This window comes from Hippoglossus hippoglossus, chromosome 7 (genome assembly GCF_009819705.1).
Source record: "Hippoglossus hippoglossus isolate fHipHip1 chromosome 7, fHipHip1.pri, whole genome shotgun sequence".
Classification (NCBI taxonomy): Eukaryota; Metazoa; Chordata; class Actinopteri; order Pleuronectiformes; family Pleuronectidae; genus Hippoglossus; species Hippoglossus hippoglossus.
The window spans coordinates 21,218,630-21,238,197 of NC_047157.1; the positions used below are offsets into that span (position 1 = coordinate 21,218,630).

General features: G+C 44.1%; 1 protein-coding gene across 4 annotated transcripts; it reads right to left on the minus strand.

The window, feature by feature from the left end:
* Nucleotides 1–475: 475 nt before the first annotated feature.
* On the minus strand, nt 476–17,211 carry baz2a (bromodomain adjacent to zinc finger domain, 2A). 4 transcript variants are annotated; one of them, XM_034589698.1, is made up of 31 exons: nt 17,011–17,211; nt 15,637–15,760; nt 14,513–15,364; nt 11,196–13,199; nt 10,734–11,009; nt 10,292–10,645; nt 10,139–10,199; nt 9,944–10,052; nt 9,686–9,787; nt 9,296–9,518; nt 9,092–9,153; nt 8,945–9,010; nt 8,461–8,850; nt 8,112–8,366; nt 7,560–7,774; nt 7,397–7,471; nt 7,116–7,287; nt 6,969–7,031; nt 6,740–6,884; nt 6,031–6,650; nt 5,795–5,926; nt 5,584–5,764; nt 5,185–5,340; nt 4,841–5,001; nt 4,443–4,508; nt 4,059–4,342; nt 3,834–3,969; nt 3,574–3,720; nt 3,195–3,424; nt 2,946–3,089; nt 476–2,349 (listed from the first exon to the last, which is right to left on the minus strand). In XM_034589698.1, exons 2-31 carry the CDS (start codon nt 15,758–15,760, stop codon nt 2,190–2,192), a joined length of 7,965 nt encoding a protein of 2,654 aa, XP_034445589.1. In that variant the 5' UTR covers nt 17,011–17,211; the 3' UTR covers nt 476–2,189. The 4 variants fall into 4 exon arrangements, with proteins under 4 accessions (XP_034445589.1, XP_034445590.1, XP_034445587.1 ...); XM_034589699.1 differs by having other exon boundaries at nt 5,584–5,759; nt 5,790–5,926; XM_034589696.1 differs by having other exon boundaries at nt 5,584–5,926.
* Between the last annotated feature and the right edge of the window lie 2,357 nt (nt 17,212–19,568).

Below are 19,568 nucleotides of genomic sequence, written 5' to 3' on the forward strand. Positions count from 1 at the left end.
CTCACAGAAGAAACGGGAACCAGGTAATGTTCGGTAATTTCACTGAAAAAAAAGAATGAGTCAAAAGCTAAAGCAAGGATTAAAACAGTCGATAATCAAATTCAGATGAGTTTATCATTGCAGCTCTATTCAGATCTACAGTGAAAGTGCAATAGATGCATTTATTTCTGTAAAATCACATTTTACACTTTAATAAACATGTATACATGGCCACCCTCTCGTGTCAGTGGATGTGTCCATGCTCTTCTCGGATTCCAGTTCAGAATGGTCAGCAGGGTCTGGGGCATATCCCAGCATGCACTGGGCTAGAGGTCTGAGTTCAGTCTAACAGACGGATACCTCCACAAATAAAGTAACCTAACAGTAACAGGTGAGTCAACAAATGTCTTCAATCTGTGGGTGGAAGCTACACGAGGGAAATTGAAAATACGAGATAAATATGGAGAAGAGTCAGAGACAGAAGAGGCAAAACAAATACTCTCTACTAGGTGTGGTTTTTATTCAACTCACAGTACATTCTACAGATGCACACGTGTTACATCACCTTAATACAACAGAGTCTTGTAATACCTCCTCTTAAAAATGATGAATTGGTCCTAAAAATATAAAGGAACAAATTTAAAGTCACCAAAACTGTACATTATTAAAAATTCACTTAACACCACGTTTGGTTGTCATGTCTTTTTTTTTTTCTTTTTTGAAAAAAACATCTCGTCCCTTTAAGTGAAATAAGGAACAGCAAAGTTTATTTCCTATCAACGGATTTGAGTTCAGTGTAAGAAACAAGTTTAAATAAAACCTGGACTGTGGAGTCATCCTGTCGCCTTCATAGAACACCACCCATGCCGCGCAACATGATACATTGGCCCTTGTACAGCAAAAAACAAAACCATAACAAAACCATGAAAAGGAATGCAAGTCAGAAAACAGGGCAGTTGCCCAATGCTTCATTATCAGAGCTCATTTGAAATTCTAGTCTTTAAAAATGAGGATTTTAACCTCACGTAAAACCACCTTCAGATGTTTTCACCTGGTCGCTCAGTTGTAGTTTTGAAGCTGCAAACATCGTCTCATCTTGAGGGAATTCTACATTAAGTAAGGGGAACATTTCAGTGTGAGCCGTGTTCCCTAATCAGACTATTCAACAGGTGCTGAGACGTCAGTAGCCTCCTCCGAGTTGTGACACAGATCTGGTGAAACACCCTGATTATTTACTCTTAACACAAGGGACAGTGACATACGTCTCAGCCCCCCACTGACCAACCAACATTAAAAATCCTCCTGTTTCAGAAACCAGTGTCTTTCACACAGCAGCAGAAGGTGGGTAATGTGTGTGTGAAATCATGTGTGTGGTGTGCGCATGTGTGTGAATGTGTGCGTGCAAGACTTTAAGTGGAGGTTATACAACGTCTACTTGTGACAGTCCAAGAACAGATTCCTTTTAGTTTAACTTTTTCATAAATCGTCTAGACATCTCTATAAGGTAATCTGTACACGTTCACTACAAGCTATTGCTATTAAATAATCCCAGCTATTGTAATCTTTATATATATTTATATATAGAATATATAATAAAAATATATTGAGCAAAAAATTACTTCTAGGCATAAGACCACGTTACATTAAATTTCCATTGAACAGGTAAGAAATGGTGCAAGTTCTGTGAAGAGTTTTGATCCATTTTGTCGTTGAGCGATGCTAAGCAGGTCCAGTGTGCAGCGGTTCAGCTACAATAATGTGATCAGTCCCTGACCTTCAGTACGAGTCGAGAGCCAAAATACTCAGGGCCTGAGACCGTGTCATCACCCGCAGCAGGGCTCGACTTGGCCTCGCTACGACACAGGGTTTGTGAAGGGACGTGACAGGAGAACGAGGATGAGGTGCTGTGGTGACGATGAGAAATGTTAAGGAGGAAGGAAAAGTGAAGAGAGACGTGTTTCTCACTCTCTTTGATGGGGAATGGTTACGAGTTCAAGCCAGTTCAGCTGTGGGCCTGGAAAAGAGTCGGCCTGTAGAGGAAACAATAACAGACAATAGCCAAAATCTATACATATATACTTATACATGAGAGAATACACACGGCTGGAAGAACCTCCAGAGAGTCTCAGCAGTAACACAGAGAGTGTGACTGGGACAGTGAGAGCACCAACAGTCTACAGCCCCACCATCAGGAAGAACGTCGCAGGCTCCTATTTGTCCTTATTTGAGTAGAACTCCGCCCAGCGGCTCTCAAAAAAGCGCCTCATGGAGTGTCCGGCGATTCCCACCTCCGACGTGTCCTCGTTGAAAAGCTCACAGTTGTTGAAGATCAAGTGAGCGTCTGCAGCAAACTCCTCACAGCTGCAGTACCTGAGGGGAGGAACCGGGACAGAGGAAAAGGTTGATGTTAAAAAGCACCAGAGGGAACAAATGATTCTCAGGAACTGGGCCATCATTGGAAAAAGCTTCTGCATATGAATGAATATATCATACAGAATGTAACAGGACAGAAAATGACATGTTGATGGTTTCAGTGAAATATTTAACTGTACAGACTTTGGATATAATTATATTTCCTATTTAATCTACAGTAGTGCATTTGTGTAGGCTTATTGTTTGTCTTTGTCATTAAGTTGTCACTGGCTGTATGAAATATTTGATTAGATTTGCTGGACCTTGCCAAGTGTGAAGAGCTGAATCATTGTTTTGACCAATGACGACTGATTTATCGCCAATACATCTGTCTGTATGTAGACGCACAAAGACTTGTTCTACATAGACGTGAAAGTCTATGTAGAAAAAGGATGAAGAGGAGTCACAATGAGGTTTCTTTGGGAGTTGATCAGTTTATTTGGGTGGGAGAGGACTGGCAAACACAAAACTATAGCACTATATAATATTACTTAACATTTGTACTTGAGAATAAATAAAGTAGTGATTAGATGTGTTGTGTGATCTGCTCTTACCCTCCCTGTAGCAGTCTCTCTCTCATGGTGAGGAAGTCCATCGGGATCTTGACGATGCGACGGTAGCCTGGCACCAGTCGGGGGTTTACGGGTTCAACGAACGGCCAAGCTTCTGCATGAGCCTCCATCTCCATCAGAATGATCCTGGGAGAAAAATAAAACAACGTGAATCTATCACAACCTGACGGACAGAACAGGTTTTGCCCTGTGGACCTACGTAGGTAAGTAAACATCTCTTCAGTGACTCACTCGCAGAAGGTGAGGTCAGGCTGGTTGCGGGTCGTCATGCGGCGGCGTTTAGTGCCGCCTCCTTCTCCAGAGAAACGCGAGGACGAGGTCGGTGCCACGGTCTCCTTGTTCCGTGTTGCCATGCCAGAACTACGTCGTGTTGTGGTTTCGTCTTCAGAGCTTTCGTCTTCATATCTTCTCTTTTTCACCCTGAACCTGGTTTTCGTCAGGCGCTGTGATTCACCTTCCTCCTGAGAGACAGAGCCAATATGGAGGCACATTCAGTTGCAGAGGGTCAAATGTAGAACAGAACAAAGGAAACGGAAGGAAAAATCATTCACAGCTGCCCTAATTATTACTGGAAATGTTCTCTCTTAGCAAAGACAGGACTGGGTCTTACCCTGGCAACACAGGTAGGACAAAACCAGTCTCCCTCTGGCACCTGAGTGATTTTGGGCTTCAGGCAGTACATGTGGCAGCCACGATCACAGCCATCGCACAGCAACAGGCACTCATCATTGTCTCCCTTCCTGCAAACCTGGCAATTCTGGAAAAGGAGAAATCAAAAGGCAAGATGTTCAAATTACTTTGGGCAGTGTGCTCCCAAACACCGGAGAACACCAGAGTCCAAGAAAAAGAGAGCGAGATAAAGTTACTCACCACTTTAGTCACAGATCTCTCCCAAGCAATGGCCTTCTCCAGCTGGAGCAAACACAGACAGATCTGTGGAGCACTGCGAACGCGATCCAGAGCCTGCCGCCATGTTCGTAGTCGAGAGGTGATTTCACTTTCCAGACTGCAACAGAGGAACATTATTAGACGAGGTAAAAATATATATCCCAAAAAATAAAAGAACAAATGACAGACCCTGTCTGTTCTTCTCACCTAATGACATCCATGGGATGCTCTTCCCCTGGTGTGGGCGTGAGAGGAGCGAGGCGCATCACTTCAGATGGGTTCCACAGTGGCTCCTTCAGGTAGCGTCTCTCGATGTTTCGCTCAAGGTTGGACAGTCGCAGCATGGCCAGGTCCAGAGGGTGTGTGGCCATGCGAGGCAGCCCAGACCACTCCTTCTTGGTTCGTACAATCCAGTCATCACGTGGGTCCGCGTCATGTTCGTAGTACTGGAGATCCTCCCGTGTGGAGTCTGGATCTGGGATTGTGTAGGGCTTAATAGGGGAGACAGGGTGAGGTTAAGTATCAGTCACAGGTATAATGCATTTTATTAATTAATTTATTATTATTACTATCGAGAGCTTTGATAATTACCTGGAATTCTATTATGGGTGTCTCTGTGTTAGGTTCAGCATCGGTCACTGCACTCTGAGGAGGTACCTTTAAGAAACAAAAAAGGGAGGTAAGAGAATGTATGTGCACATCTCAGAACATGGCCAAGGTCCTGTCAGACAAGTTTTTAACCATTTAGTAATATACTGAAAATCTATTATAAGTATTTTTGGGATATTTTAAAATGAGAAAATAAACAGTAAATACGAGGAAATAGATGGGGTTTGCAATAAAGACGCCCTCCTATTGGCACAATTTCAGCACGTTATCACATTTAAAAACTTTGTGTTTCATTTTGTCAACACAATTTGGATTGCAGTCATTGTTTTGACAAAGTCTGATAAATCCAATGATGCAGATTGGAGAGTGTGATTCCTCACCTTCAGATGGAGGTCAGCAGCAATGACTCGCTGCTCCAGGTCCTCCACCCACTGCAGGGCGATGACGTCAGTCTCCATAGCCTTCTCCTGCACTTGCCTCGGGTGCTGCAGAGCCTCCGCGAGCACATGTTTGTCCTCAACCTTCAACTCAAATATTGGATCTATTCAAAAACAACAGAAGAACAGTTTTAATGGAGGAACACAGGGCAACAGGGGAAACATGCAGAAGAATATCTCCAGAAATCCAGAGATGTGGGCATGACGAGTCAAATAACAAAATTAATTGGTTAAAATCCTAAAAGTGGCAAATTCCACTACACATTTCCATTTGCAACAACACTCACCGGTAAAAGATTTGGTGCACATCTCGGTTAAGCTCTCTAGATGTTTGGCCAAATGTTTATGGAGGACCTTTTCCCTGATGCCTCTTGGGTGGAGGGCCTGTAAGGTGTTAAACAGCTCCTCTGGCTCCTTGATCCACCACCAGCCACGCACCATTGCTGTAAAAGAAACATATACGAGTTAAAGACTATGATAAAATGACACTCTTCTTGTCTAATACACAGAGAGCTAAATAATTGACCATTATAAACATGTTTCCTGAACATATTTGCACACCATATGTCAGGAGTGACAATTGATAAACCCGAGGATCAGCTCTGAACTGTGTCATAGTTCATTGGTTGTTAAATGGATGCATCTCTCAGACGGCAATCTGAGAAATCATGGACACCACGACTTACATGCTGGAATGGGCTTGACCACAAGCTGTGTGAAGTACTGTTGCTCCAGCTCCTGGAACACAGAGTTGGGAGGGCGGCCGCGGCGTTTGGCTGCAGCTGCTCTTGCCCCTCTGCGGGCAGGACTGCTGCCTCTGCTTCCTCTCCTCCGCCTGCGACCTGGCTTGGCAGGGGTGGTAGGAGCGGCAGGAGCAGCAGGAGGAGGAACGGGAGCTGGAAGGAGCTGAGGGAGTGGTGGTAGGGCAGTGACAGGAAGTGCAGAAGTAAGGGTTGTAGGGGGAATTTCCTGTGGTGTTGCTGAGGTCACAGGGTCAGCAGGAGCCAAGCCAGGCATGAGTGGGTCCGGCTGAGGGGTAAGGAGAGTTTACTTATTAATATTGCAAACATAATTGTTTAAGTGCATTTTTATTCCATAATTAAATGGATTTGTATTGATTGTGGTGGACAAACCTGCATGAGTGGAGCAGCGAGTGCAGGCAGAGTACTCGGAATCTGAGGGAGGAGTTTAGGAGGTGATGTAGGTGAGGTGGGCAGCTGGGGCTCAGTGAGAGAGAGGTTGTCACACGGCTGTTTGGGAAGCAGATTGAACCACTGTCCCTGTTTCTCTGCCATCTCCTTTACACTCTCCTCTGGTTGATTCCCCTCTGGAGCTTCCCCTGCTGCTGCGCATGTGCCGTTGGCTATCGCATCCTGTGATTGGCTGAGCCAGTTCTGGAAAGCAGCTTTTGTGAGGTCTTGTGTGCCACTGTTCGGTGATCCTGGCCCTTCCTCGCTGCCAGACCTGATGCTACTTCGACGCCGGCGGCGGATCTTCGCTGTGCGGAGGTGAAGCTCAACTTCGGGTTTGATTTTTCGGGGGCGCCCACGTCCTCTTGGCCTGCTCATTAGGGATGCAGTGCCAGGAAGGGGGTCCTCCTCTGGAGACAAGGTCTGGTTCGGGGCGGGGGTAGCAGAGGAAGGAGAGGAAGGTAGAGAAGCAGGAGATGTGGTAGGAATGGGGGTCTCTTCAACTTTGGGCTCCTTTTTGATGAAGGTGACAGGCACCTCAGCTACAAGGACCTCTCCTGAAGCTGAAAGAGAAATATGAGGAAAATGTATTAAAGATGGACAGTCCAATGGTTTGTAATGTCCAAAAATTGTAATTTATCCTCAGACTCACTCAAGAGCTCCTCTGGCCCCTCGACTAGAACTCCTCCGAGGTGAGGCAAAGCCAAGTATCTGCGCCTGTACCGGTCCTGACCCAGTAAAATGGCCCGCATGGAATGAGATGTTTGTTGCAGCTTTTTACGGAAAAATGCTTGGCGCTGTAGTGATACAAAGAAGAAGAGTTTTTGATAAAACATTACAGAAATGTATAAAATACAAGGTCAGCATGTTATCGGTCTTACCTTGGTTAGCTTATCTATCTGCCTCTCAAGCTCTGGAATGCTGGCAGTGGTAGGACTCTCACTCTGTAGCAAGAATTTAATTAAAATGTTATGTATTAAATATATGATTTCAATTCTAAATATATAACCAGTAGATCAGATACATACATCGCTGAGTTTTGGCTCTTCTTTGCGTGAGCGGCGGTTGCTCCTCTCTAGTACACCGCTCTCCTCCAGAGAGAGGTTCTCTTCCTCCGCCACCCTGGCACTGCGGCGCCTCTCCTCAAAACAGAGCTCTTCCTCCGAGCGTCCTGTACGACGCGCGAGTGCCGCCTTCAGTCTGACACACACAACATTCATAATGAGCATGGTGATGGATCTCTGCTTTGACTCACAGAAGAACTGAGTGATATATTTATTTATTCTGTATATGAAGAGACTGATCTTACTTGCGTAATTTCCCCTCAATGATCCACTTGTTCTTCCTGTAGGTTGCCATGTTTTCCAAAGTGTTGTCAATGTCACTGAAATACAAAATGCATACATTTATAAAGTAATAAGGGTGAAAGAGTGGCCTCAATGAGTAAATACATAGTTAGCTCTTGGTCTAACCTTGTCACAATGTTACTGCCGTTAAGCTCTTCCACCACGAAGCCCAGGATGGCTGCCTTGGTGTCAGGGGGGAGGGCGTGAAATGTTTTGGTCCTCAGCGTGTCGCACACGTCCAGGTCATAACCGTGAGATTCCAAAAAGATGCGAAGAACTTCTGAAACCGTGCTGCGGGTCAGCTCCAACTCAACCAGCTTGTCCCCAAGGATCTTTACAGACTGAAGGTCGGAATGGAAAGATAGACAGAGTATTTTTTTAAATAATTACATGTACATAATATGTATATTCTCACAGTGTATTAAACAGAGGACTCAAACTAAGGATTGCTTTCTTGATTTATTAATCTGTTTTTAAAAAGTCAGAAAATGTAAGATGACATTTAAACTGCTTGTTTAATCGGATGAATGACATAAAAAGAAAAACAGCAAATTCTTACACTGGAGCTGCTGAAACAAGTCAGTGTTTGGTTTGCTTTTACATGAAATTATTTCTTAGCCGATTCCCTGCCTAACAATTTAAACTCTAATCTCACACCTGATAACTCTAATCTCACACCTGATAAAATGACGGCAGGCCTGGGTCATGGAGTGCAGACTCCATCAGCTTTATCAGTAGGTCTTGGACTTCTCCTTGGCTTTCGCCCAGGCCCAGGAGACCTTCCTGTAGGGTAGCAAGGCTGGGGATGTCCTTGGGTATATTGAGGCCGATCACTTTTCCGTAGCCATGGAGGAACTCAACCATAGCCAGGCAGTGTGCAAAGGCTGTGCCGGAGAGAACCACACCAGGAATACGGGACAGCTCTGGCAGGGGCTGGTGGAGACAAAAGATTGAAGGTCATAATCATATGGAAAAAATCTCTAAATGTCAGTTAAAACAGAACGGTTCTGAACAGATTGAAACTCACTTTGTGGTCAGTTAGACACATGTCCTCTGTGGGCTTCTTCAGCTCTTCTGCAATCAACTGCTGCCTCTTTCGTTCCTCCAGACGTCTCTGGGCCTGCACTCTCCTCTCTGCCGCCCTCTTAGCTGACAGAGCAGCTTGAGCAGCAGCCTCCGCCTCAGCCTGAGCTTTAGCCAGAGCCTTTGCTTTACTCCGAGCACCCAGCACCCTCTTACCCTGGGCTATTCTCTCCTCGTCCGTCTGCCGTACTGGTGGAGGAGCCACAACCTTGGCTGATCTTCTGCGGCCGGGCTTCTTGGGCTCTGGTGCAGACTCTGAGGGTGGTGGGACCTGTGGGGCCGTCGGGTCGGTTGATTCAGCCTTCAGCTCCAGGACCTTTGCCTTTTGCTCCAGCTGAAGCCACAAAGGACAGAAAGAGCAGGTGGAGGTTAGAAAGAGGTAGTGCTAAGAACATTGCTGATAAATCATGTAATATTTTTGTCTGTACCTTGGCTTTCTTTTTTTCATCTTTCATCTTCTTAATCTTAGTATCCTGCCTTCTCTTCATTCTTGCCTAAAACATGAACAGCAGCAGAAAAGTCAGTATGAGATAGTAACCGCAGAACAGATGAAATTTAAAGTCTGGACTACAAACCTTTTTCTTCATTTTCTTTTTGATTTTTGCAAGTTTCTCCTTGTCCTCCTCCGTAAGAGCTTCTATAAAAAGCGAGTAGAAACAATTAGCCACACTTATGAGGTTACTTGCTAATTAAGCCATTTGATCTTAGACACATGAAAACCAATGCTTAATTGTTAGCCAAACACATCCTGATACATCAATAACTCGACAGCCACTCACCCTTAGCCTCAAGTCGGCTCAACAGCTTGGCGTCAACTTTGCTAAGGAGGTCGATCATCTTGGGTTTGGGAGGTCTACCGGGGCGGCGGGCCTGTGCTCCCTTCAGGCCACGAACTCTGCGAGGTTTCTCTTTATCTGGGTTTGGAGGTCGACCTCTCCGGCCGGTGATGGCCATGATCATAGAGGGAACCTCCTCATTCGCCAAGAGGACCCACTTCACACCCTGTAACATACAGTGGAGAATGATGAATCCCTCATAAAGTCTTCTACACATTTTGGTTGCAAATGCACTGTAGTTCTGATTCACAGTTATCTGAAAATTAATAAAATATATGAAGTTTGTTGTTATGTAAACATTTATGAAAATGAACTTAGCAAACATCAACTGACCTCAGGAGTTTCTCTCTCTTCATAGAAGTCTCCGACAGGCATGCGTGGGCTAAAGCTGAAGTGTTCTCTGGAGACGTCGCTGTCCGTGCGTCTCTTCAAGTACTGAGCGAAGCAGTGAGGAGAAGGCAGGAGACAAAGAACTTAATGGTGACTGTTTTAACCATGCAGACATCATCTATTGTATTTGTCATTAAATCAAAGCATTGATTTTTAGCAACTTCAGACCATTTGGTTCAGTTTTTTTTTATAAAAATGTACCTTGATTATTTCAGGGAATTGCTTCATCCTTCTTCCACAAGGTGTGTAGTACCAGGTTTCCCCCTTCATGCGATTCTCCATTTTCTTCACTCGAATCTCCCTCTTCCACCTGTGGTTAGTGGAGTTCATCATTACATTCTGTCAAATTATAGCTCTTTACACCAAAGTAAAGCAAGAGGTTAAAGGTAAAATTACCCATGCGACAATGGGAACTGGACCTGCTCCTCTGTTGCAACCCTCCTTCTGTTTGATTCTCCTGTTTGGAAAAATGTACACAACCAAACATTAAATTAGACTGATTCACAACATGTTTCAACAAAATGTCACCTCATCAACCTTCTTCATTACCTGCAGTTGAGCTGTCGTCATCATTTTCATCAGCAGCAGTTCCGGCCTCGTTTTTGGGTGTTTTTGCCACGTTTCCCTCTTCGTCTTGTTTCTTGACTCTTTTCGCCTTCTTGAGTTTCTCGCCTGTTGGGTTAAAGGCTAAAGCATTGGCCAGAACAGCTTCAATGGTGGCTGTGACTGTATCAAGCTCTGCGGGAGGCCCAGCCTCTCCAGATACATCTGATGTTTCTTTTACATCCACTTTGACGGACTTCTTCCTCTTCCTGCTTGTGGCTACCCCGACTTCTGCGACGATCTTGAGTTTCTCCACCTTAGGAGTTCGAGCCCGAGGTTTTCGCTGGGCCCCCTCAGGAACTGTAAATAAAACATTTTAAAAAAGATTCTCAAGTAAAAACATCTAATATTTTTAAACAAACTATATTAATATCAGCATGTTGAATACCTGGGGTTTTAATCCATATTGCCTTTGGAGTTCGAGGTTTGCGTGTTTTTCCTGGGGTTGTCAGATTTCCTCCGGCAGCTGACATCATCTGATCAGTTACTGGTTGAAGTGGGTGCACAGCAGGGCTCTCTACTGGCGTACTGAAGGCGATGAAGTTCTCATCTCTCATGTTGAAATTTGGCAGAGTCACTGACTCGTTGACAGTGGTCTTCTTGCTTATCCGTCCAGCTAAGTCGGGTGTTTGAAGTCCTCTGGGCTCCCACTCAGCTTCAGGTCCTAATTAAAGATTAAAGAATTACTTTGACGTGTGTCAGCATGAATTCCACTAAAAGAAAACAAACTGTGCAACTCAGGTTTGTTTGCAATAAACAGAGAAACATTTTTTGGTTTTTGTAAGTAATGAGACTAACCCTAACCCTTTTCAACTCATGTGACAATAGTTTCCATAATTTAAGACTGTACCTTGACGACCACTCTGAGACGGCACAAGTAAGCGTGGCTTGGACCCGTCACTTGAGTCGACAGAGGGCTCGTCCATCTGAGCGGAGCTGTTTAGGGAAGACTCCAGCATGGATTCCCCGGGGATTTGGGAAGTGTTCTTGGTCTCTTCCGCCTCAGAGGTTTCCTCGTCTCTAGTGGAGTCCAACGTGTCATCTCTGGAGTCTTCCATGGAGAAGCTGCTGTCTCTAGTGCTGTCATAAGCAGTAGATGGTTCCCCTTCTGCATGGGAGGTGCTGTCAAACTGAGAAGTGTCATTTCTCAGGTACGAGCTGTTGCCATAGTTAGTAGAGTCGTCTGTGCACAAGCTGTCATCATCTAAAAGAGACGACTTTTCAAAGACAGAGCTGACATCGAGTCTTGAAGGGGTGTCACATGTTGAATTGTTATCAAATTGAGGAGCAGCATGTGAAGAGTTATCAAAACTGTCTTCGGTCAGATGTTCTACCCTCATGCTGTGATGCTGTGGTGACTTTCTGGGTGGAGTTTGCTCCGTCATGGAATCCTCTGTTTCACTGACACTGCTTTGCAGCATGTGGTGTTTTTCAAAGTCCTTCGGTTTATTCTTGGCTGTTTGATCAGAAGCAACTTTGGTCTGCAAAGACTTCCCAGGAAGATCAGTGTGGGATTTACGAGGGAAATTTTCAGATTTATTAATCTCAGTCGCTTCCACCTTCTGAGGCGTCCTCGTGCTTGAATCAAGCTGAGGGAGGTGTTCCTCTGGTTTTCCATTTCTTTTATTACTGAACACTTTGCTGTCCCCACTACAACCATGGTGCTTCAGTGCAGGAGGAGGAGGAGTGGTGTTAGGTGGATGCTGCTCAGAGTCATAACTTTGGACCACTCCTGAGGATGTACCCATTGCAGGAGGCAAAGACACCAAGGCAGGAGGGGCGGACATAGGTGCAGTCCTGGAGGCTTGAGTGGTTAGAAGAGGTAGGGTAGACAGAGGTTTGACTGTAGGACCTTCATGGGCTGATGGGGAAGGTGAATTCACCTCTCCTGGTGGTGACGGTGCTGCTGCAGAGGCAGTGGAAAGACCAGTGTCAAAAGCTGGAGGAGTGCGTGCCTGGTGATGGGGTGCATGAGCTGGTTCACAAGGTTTACTGACAACTGAAGCTCCTGATATTGACACGAGAGGTGGAACCAGACCAGCTGATGAATATTTCACACCTGCAGATGAAGAGGCAGTAATCAACTTTGGGGGTCCTGGCTTATCATACTGCGCTCCAGATTTATCGGGAAAGCGAGACAGGCTGGAACTTTGGACCATTTGCTGAAGAGACGAGATTGGTGCAGACGCTGAGAAAGATGTGGACACTGTGTCTGCTGAGGTGACAGCCGCACTAGGACCAGGAGCTTTAGGAGGCAAGTTTGACCGATGAGACACAGACTCCAATGAAGAGGAAGAGACGGGAGAGACAGAGGAAGCTGTGGTAGGTCTGGGCTCATTATTTGTCGAAGGTGTGGTCAACTTCAGAGGTGATGTCGGCAGGGAGGAGGAAGAGGACCCTGCTGACAAATGCTTGGATCCAGTGGGTGCTATTTCAGTCTGACCAGAAGGGAGGGGTCTGATGCCTTGCACGGAGGACACAGTGTGAGATGCTGAGATCTGTGGTGGAGTAGATTCTACATCAAGTGATGAAACATTCTGGGGCCCAGGAGAAGATTTTGGAGATCCATAGACAGGAGGAGCTGAAGAGGACTTTGTTAGTGATGGTGACACAGCTGCAGGGGATGGAGATGTGGAAAGCCGAGACAACACACACTGGGGAGGTGGATTAGAGGGTGCGTCTCGGACAGGAGAAGCCATCTCGGAGTTTGGTCGATAATCACTTGCAGGTCCCACAAGAGCGGCAGAGGGTTTGGATTGGTAACTGTCAGCTTTGGGAAGCCTATGAGCAACAGGTGCTCTTTCACTGCCATTGTAGCTCGTGTCTACCTCCTCGACGGCTTCCCTTGTATGCCCTGAAAGAGAATCAACAAAACAGTCAATAGTAACACACAACACAGGTTGTTTTCCATAATAGACTCAGACATTAGGAGGAAGAAAAGCAAAACAAATGTGCTCACTGATGAAGTGAGCCTAAGTCCTTACAGGACAACTTTATAAAACGTCTCAGAGTGAGCACCAAGTTCTGAAGTCCTTCACATTCTTGTCAGCTTATCACAGTGTGCACAACACAAGATCACACTGGTAAAACCGGACTGATAGTGAGAGGATTATAACTACAACACTAACATCACCAACTGACAATGTGAGAGCGTTTGTCTGCTTAACAAAAACTTTTATTTGGTTGGAGCTCCCTGTCCCAGGAGCCACGAGTACTCTCTCAATTGAATACGACTTATTCGCTGTAAAGAATAAACATGAAGTTGTCTAGTCCTGAAATATAACAAAAGGCCAACACAGTATCCTTTATCTCACAGTGATAATTAATTCTGACATAATTAAGTTTTATAGATAAGTGTTCAGTGGGCCTTAGCTTTCCCTAACAGATCACCTCAGAGATGGTACACTTCCAAAGGCTGCATACACCTTAGCACACAGTCTAACAGGGACATCTGCTGGTTAAATACTGGCACTGCCCCAGTATTAAGCACTGGCAGGCAGACTGACCCAGTACAAGACATTCACATTTAACGAGGAAATTTAAGGAAACAGAAATTGTTTTCACCAATTAAATAATCTTCTGATTATTTTCTCGAATTGTCGGTTTTATAAAATATAACAAAATTATGATGGAAAGTGTTAAAATGTTCTTGTCTCATCAAAAGCAACAAAATAATAATATTCAGTTAACTATGATGTCAGACATATCTCTACATTTGAGAAGTTGAAAGCAGCAACACTTTAAAACTGACTATTTAATAAATCAACTAACTTGCCAAAAGAAAATATTCCCAGCCAGGTTGAAATCTCGTTATAATACCCGACTTGGTTGTTTTTAACTAAATAATAAAATGTACTTCAACAATATGACTTAGCACAGTTGCCATGTGAGAGTTTAATGCACCCAGGGAGGGTGCAATGTCAAGTATGTCGCGCTACATCGAGTATGACCAAAGAGGAAGAAGACAAGTAAATGAGGAAAATCTAACTATCAGAGCAGTTTCATTTCTGAGGAAATAAATGCTGTGATGCCCAATGGTAGAACTTAAAACTAAACATCTGCAGACACATGTGTCATAGTAATTCATTTCTATAGAAACCACGGAAACACAAAAGACAGACAGGATCAAATAGGCCCAAAAAATATTTCTCTGTGTGAAGTGGTCACCTTGCATGACAGAAGACATGCTGCTATCCCTGTTGTGGCTCTTGGGTGATCCACTGTCCTGCACTGTTGATGGTGATATCATTGTTGCAGAGGTCATTCCCACAGGGAGAGGGCTGCCAGTGCCTGCTCTGCCTAAACTGTGGTGCTGTGGGCTGCCGCATGGAGGTGTAAAGTTCTGGGCTGCTGGGGGCTTCAGCTGACTCGGGCCTTGAGGCTGCGACTGCAGCGGCGGCTGCTGCTGAGGAGATGGTAGGGTCTGGTGCTGGGGCTGATGCTGGTAGTAGGGCATCCCATTGGGCATCATGCCATAATGCTGCGGTTGCTGGTGCTGCTGGTGGCGGTGAGAGTGGAGCTGCTGCTGTGATGGTTGATGTTGGGGGGGCTGTAAGGACTGCTGCTGGTGATGCTGTGACGGTGTAATCCCGAGATGGGCCTGACTCTGGTAGGTCCCATACATACTGTGAGAATTATAACCTATCTGCTGTGGGCCAGGGTTACTCCTGTTCCAGTACTGACTCCCAGTTAGAGGCATGTTTGGTGGGCCTGCCACAGGGGGCTGGTGGGAGCTTTCAATACCCCCATTCAGTTGGTACTGTCCATGACCCTGGAAGTGGTGCTGTGACTGAGGCTGTGGCATCCCAGGTGCAGGCTGCTTCTGATGCATCCCCTGCCCTGGAGATGAGCCCATGGCTGGACCATACTGCGGGTGCCCCCCCCACAGGTAGTCATAGGCCATGCTGCTCTGGTGGTGGTTGCTCATGTGTGGGTAAGGAGCTGATGGTGGGTGGGAACTAGGCACACCAGACCCGAGTACAGTAGTGGTGCCATTCACATTAATCTCACCATTCATATCTGTTAGACACAAGAACATGGGCATGTTAAAAAGGTTTGCTCGAGTTAACTATACATAAATATAAATAAAAAAATACTTTTACACTAAAAGATATTGACTATCAAATCAAAGAGTTCTGAACCTGTTCAGACCTGGTATCAAGCTGTCTTGAGCGATCTGATCACATTCATTGTAATGTCAAGTGTGAGCACAGGACCTTTAAGTTCACCTCTTGTGATCGGATGTTAATACCAGGACTGTATTTTGTGCTAAAGAATAAAAAAATACCTACTCTTTCCCTGCTGAGGAAAACTCATGGAGGACCCGTTAGTATAAAGAGAATCCCCTGAGGAGCGTTTCAGTCCTGAGTTTGCTGAGGAGTGGGTGCCATAGTTGAAATGATTATTTGACTCCATCTGAAAAAAACAAAAACACAAACAGAAATTAATAAAAAAAAAACACGCGTTTAAAAACTCCACATTCAACACTCCTCTCCAGCAAGACACGTGGAAGTTTGAGCCTGAGATGCACGGGCACGATGTCATCGCCACGTGAATCACGCTAAATCATTATTTAATTCATCTTTCGTTTTATTCTCCTGCTGTTCCGAACGCAACTCGACGCTACGCGATACGCTCGATGTCAAACACTCGGTGTAAATGGCACACCCGAAGACGGTTTCGCCAGCTGCGGATTGTGACAGCACCATTTGGTTCCAAACCACAACAACCGTCAAAATGTCGCAGCGGCAGCTGCCAGGCCCTGAGCCTTAATGGACAGGCGGAAAATTACGGGAGACGCTCATCATTAGCGCTGATGAGCCGCTGCTAACCCGAGCACAGCCTCCTCAACCCACCACTGAAACGACCGAGGCGTCCGCACTGTGCCCGGGCACCCGGTGGCCTAACAATGGAGGGATTAGCCCGGATAATTTCCCCACCGTCACTCCGAAGGGCCTGGAGATCTATTACCACACCGCGCGCTGTTTAACACTTCCATATCCCCCTTACACAAAGTAGCCATCTATGGACGCTTGATTTCCTAATTCAACCAGGAAGGCCGTGGCAAGAGGCAGCCCTTAGCTCCGCCGCGCTAGCTGAGTCCCTGGAAGCGAACAAACCAGCGCTGCTCACGTTACACAAAACGACTTTAAATGTTCACAAAGCGGTCGAATGTAACACAACACACCAAACAAAGACAACCCCCGCCTCACTTCCAAGGTTATTTAGCCACGGCATCACAATAGAGCCTAGCTAACGCACGCTAGCCTTTGGGGGTAGCTAGCTGCTAGCATCTTTAATGTTTACCCGGAGTGAGCGAGTGCGGGGCTTTAAGCTGCGATGTTAGCTCGTAGCCGGGCAGCAGGTACCGCGACCACGCCGGTCTGGATCCATGATAGCCCCGGCAGCTGTGAGAGAGAGCGCCGGGGGGGGGGGCACTCGAACGACGAGCCGGTTGAGTTGAGCCTCGGTGTGTTCACAGATGGAGGCGTGCTCCCCTTTTGTTCACGGGCTAACGTTAGCTAGCAGCCAGATGAAGTTACATTGTTTACGCCGCACGCACACACACAGTTTTTTTTTTTTGCTCTTTCTAGCGGAGCATCATCCTCCCACACCGCCACCATCAGAAGTTTATCCCCCATATTTCACGTAAAGCTTCTCCCAACCTTTCACTCCGGGTGCTGTCCGGGGCGCAGACGCTTCCAGGAAAACCTTTCGTCTTTACAGAAGTGCGGGTGAAGACGCCACGGCGATAAATAATAAACAACTATCCCCACAACCTCTGGGTTTTAAATTAGCAAACATGGCTGGTGTGGTCCAGTGCAGCCATGATCACACAGAACAGCGCGAGCGGAGTGAACTTCCCCAGAGTTAGCGCGCACACATCCGGTCACCTTCCTCATGACACTTCACAAGAAAACACTCAACAACAACAACAACAACAACAATGAATACAATAATAATGATACAAATAATAAGAATAACGATTACGATAATAATAATAATAATAATAATAATAATAATAATAATAATAATGATAATGATGATAATAACGACAACAATAATATGAATGATACAAATTATAACAATAATAGTAACAACAATAATAATGATGATGATAATAATAATAATAATGACAACAATAAGAAGAAGAAGAAGAAGAAGAATGATACTGATATTGTATGTGTGTTGTGTATTTTAATTATTATCATTGTTATTATTATTGTTTTTATTATTATTATTATTATTATTATTTTAAGTAATCTCACGTAGTGGTGTCAAATCATAAAGTAGCATAAAATGAAAATATTCAAGTAAAACAGCTCACCTTTACTCAGTGAAGAACAACCAGAGGTGGTAAAAGTACACACATCTTGTGTTACAAACGACTCAAGTCAAAGTATAAGTACTGATTCAACCTCTTTACTCAAGTAAAAGTATAAAATTACCGGTTCTGAAATGTACTCAAAGTATGAAAGTAAAAAATGTTCTCCGAGCTGTGTAAAGCAAACTGAGACTCATGTCACATTAATACAGTTCGAAGACTATTTACCTTGAACCACTCTTACTTCAAATTAAGAAAAACAAAAAAATTACTGAAACAGGGGTAAAAGCAACAAAAGCTTTGTGAGCATGAAAAAAGAAATGTGCACAATGTTTTGAATGGAGTATTTTTAATTCAAGTAAGGCCAGCGATAGAAAATTAATTGCTCTGCTTCTTTGTAGACATTAACAAGGTTATTAGTAATGTGGGTCATTCTTTATTTTCTTCCATGTTGTTGGTCCTTGTCACAAACATATGTGCTGCACCTCTTCTCTGCTCTTGATTCTCCCTCTCTGGGCTGTTTTCATCTTTATGCCGTGTTATGTATGTTCACTTGATATGTTAGAGTAAAAGGAATTGTCTTTTCTGTGTTATTGTCCATTTAGGTTGAAATCTGTCTTGATGTTGGAAAGGCAACGCTTGATGATGCCAAATAAAAAATAACGGATGATTCACCTCAAATGCAATACAGCAAAATTAACAAGCCTGTTTTGAAAATACAGTACAGTATATATGTGTTAAAATGTAAAGGCAGTTAAAGTAAAAGGTTGTCATAAAAAGATATACTCAAGTAAAGTACAAATACCTGAAAAATCTACTTAAGTAATGTAACAAAGTATTTGTACTTTGTTACTCCCCATCTCTGGATGGTATTTATACTTCTACTCCACTACATTTATATGACAGCTGGAGATACTAGTTACTTTGAAATATCAGATTATTAAAACAAACAATCAAAAATATGTAAGAATTATAAATTAGAGCACTTAAAGGCCAAACTTTACAAGCTGTAACATTTCAATGGTGCTTGATGCATCAGTAATTATTATCTAATATAGATATTTAAGACAATTTTGCAGAAGAAGTACTTTCTAGTTTAGTCATAAGAAGGTTTTGATAAAAGCAGAAAACCAGACTATACTGGTTAATAATCCAGGCCATGTAGTCTACACTTTTATTAGATTTTTCTTCAGGGTGACAACAGGAAACTGATGCTCCTTATTAATGTCATATTCACGGAAATGACAGTGAAGAAATCAGGCCTGAAGAGGAAGTATGCTAATATTATGGGCCGAGGCGGCTGCAGGTCTCTGGGTCCTAAAGCCAAAACATTCAGGAGGGAACATTACATTATATAATTACAGTTACATCATACTCAAGTAGAAATACCGTATTATAAGTGAGTTTACTTCTATTAAATATAACAATGTTTACTGTTTTAAAACAGCACCGACAGGCCAGGATTGTCTGCTGAAAAGGATTTTATAATGAATACGCTATGCCAATATATCAATAACTGTACAGTACAGCGATGATGCCTAAGTCCTAAATATTTATGTTTTCTTAAATATTAAATATGAGAAGGTTCAAACTTTCTAACATTCTGCCATCGTCATGTACGAGGAGGTTAACATTTTAAACACCTCAGAATAAAGTGTATTTCAGTTCAACACCAAATATTCACATCAAGTAGTACAGAACATATACAAAACTAGAATTAAAAGCAGGGCAGTTGTGATTTCATTGTACATATGAATCAAATGAAGTGGCCACTGAATATACTGCATCTTAATGTGGAGATAAAATTACTGATTTTATAGGTTCTCAAAATAAGTGCAAAATGAATCTACAATACAATAAACCAGGGTCCATGAATTAATTTACTGGCAGGTTTGATGC

Excerpts from the sequence above, each read along its gene's own strand:
- baz2a (XM_034589696.1), bottom strand. The coding sequence starts at position 15,760 with ATGGAGTCAAATAATCATTTCAACTATGGCACCCACTCCTCAGCAAAC. Across the intron at positions 8,367-8,460 it reads TGTGTCTAACTGACCACAAA|CCCCTGCCAGAGCTGTCCCG; the intron begins GTGAGTTTCAAT and ends TGTCTCCACCAG. Across the intron at positions 6,885-6,968 it reads AGATAGATAAGCTAACCAAG|CGCCAAGCATTTTTCCGTAA; the intron begins GTAAGACCGATA and ends GTATCACTACAG.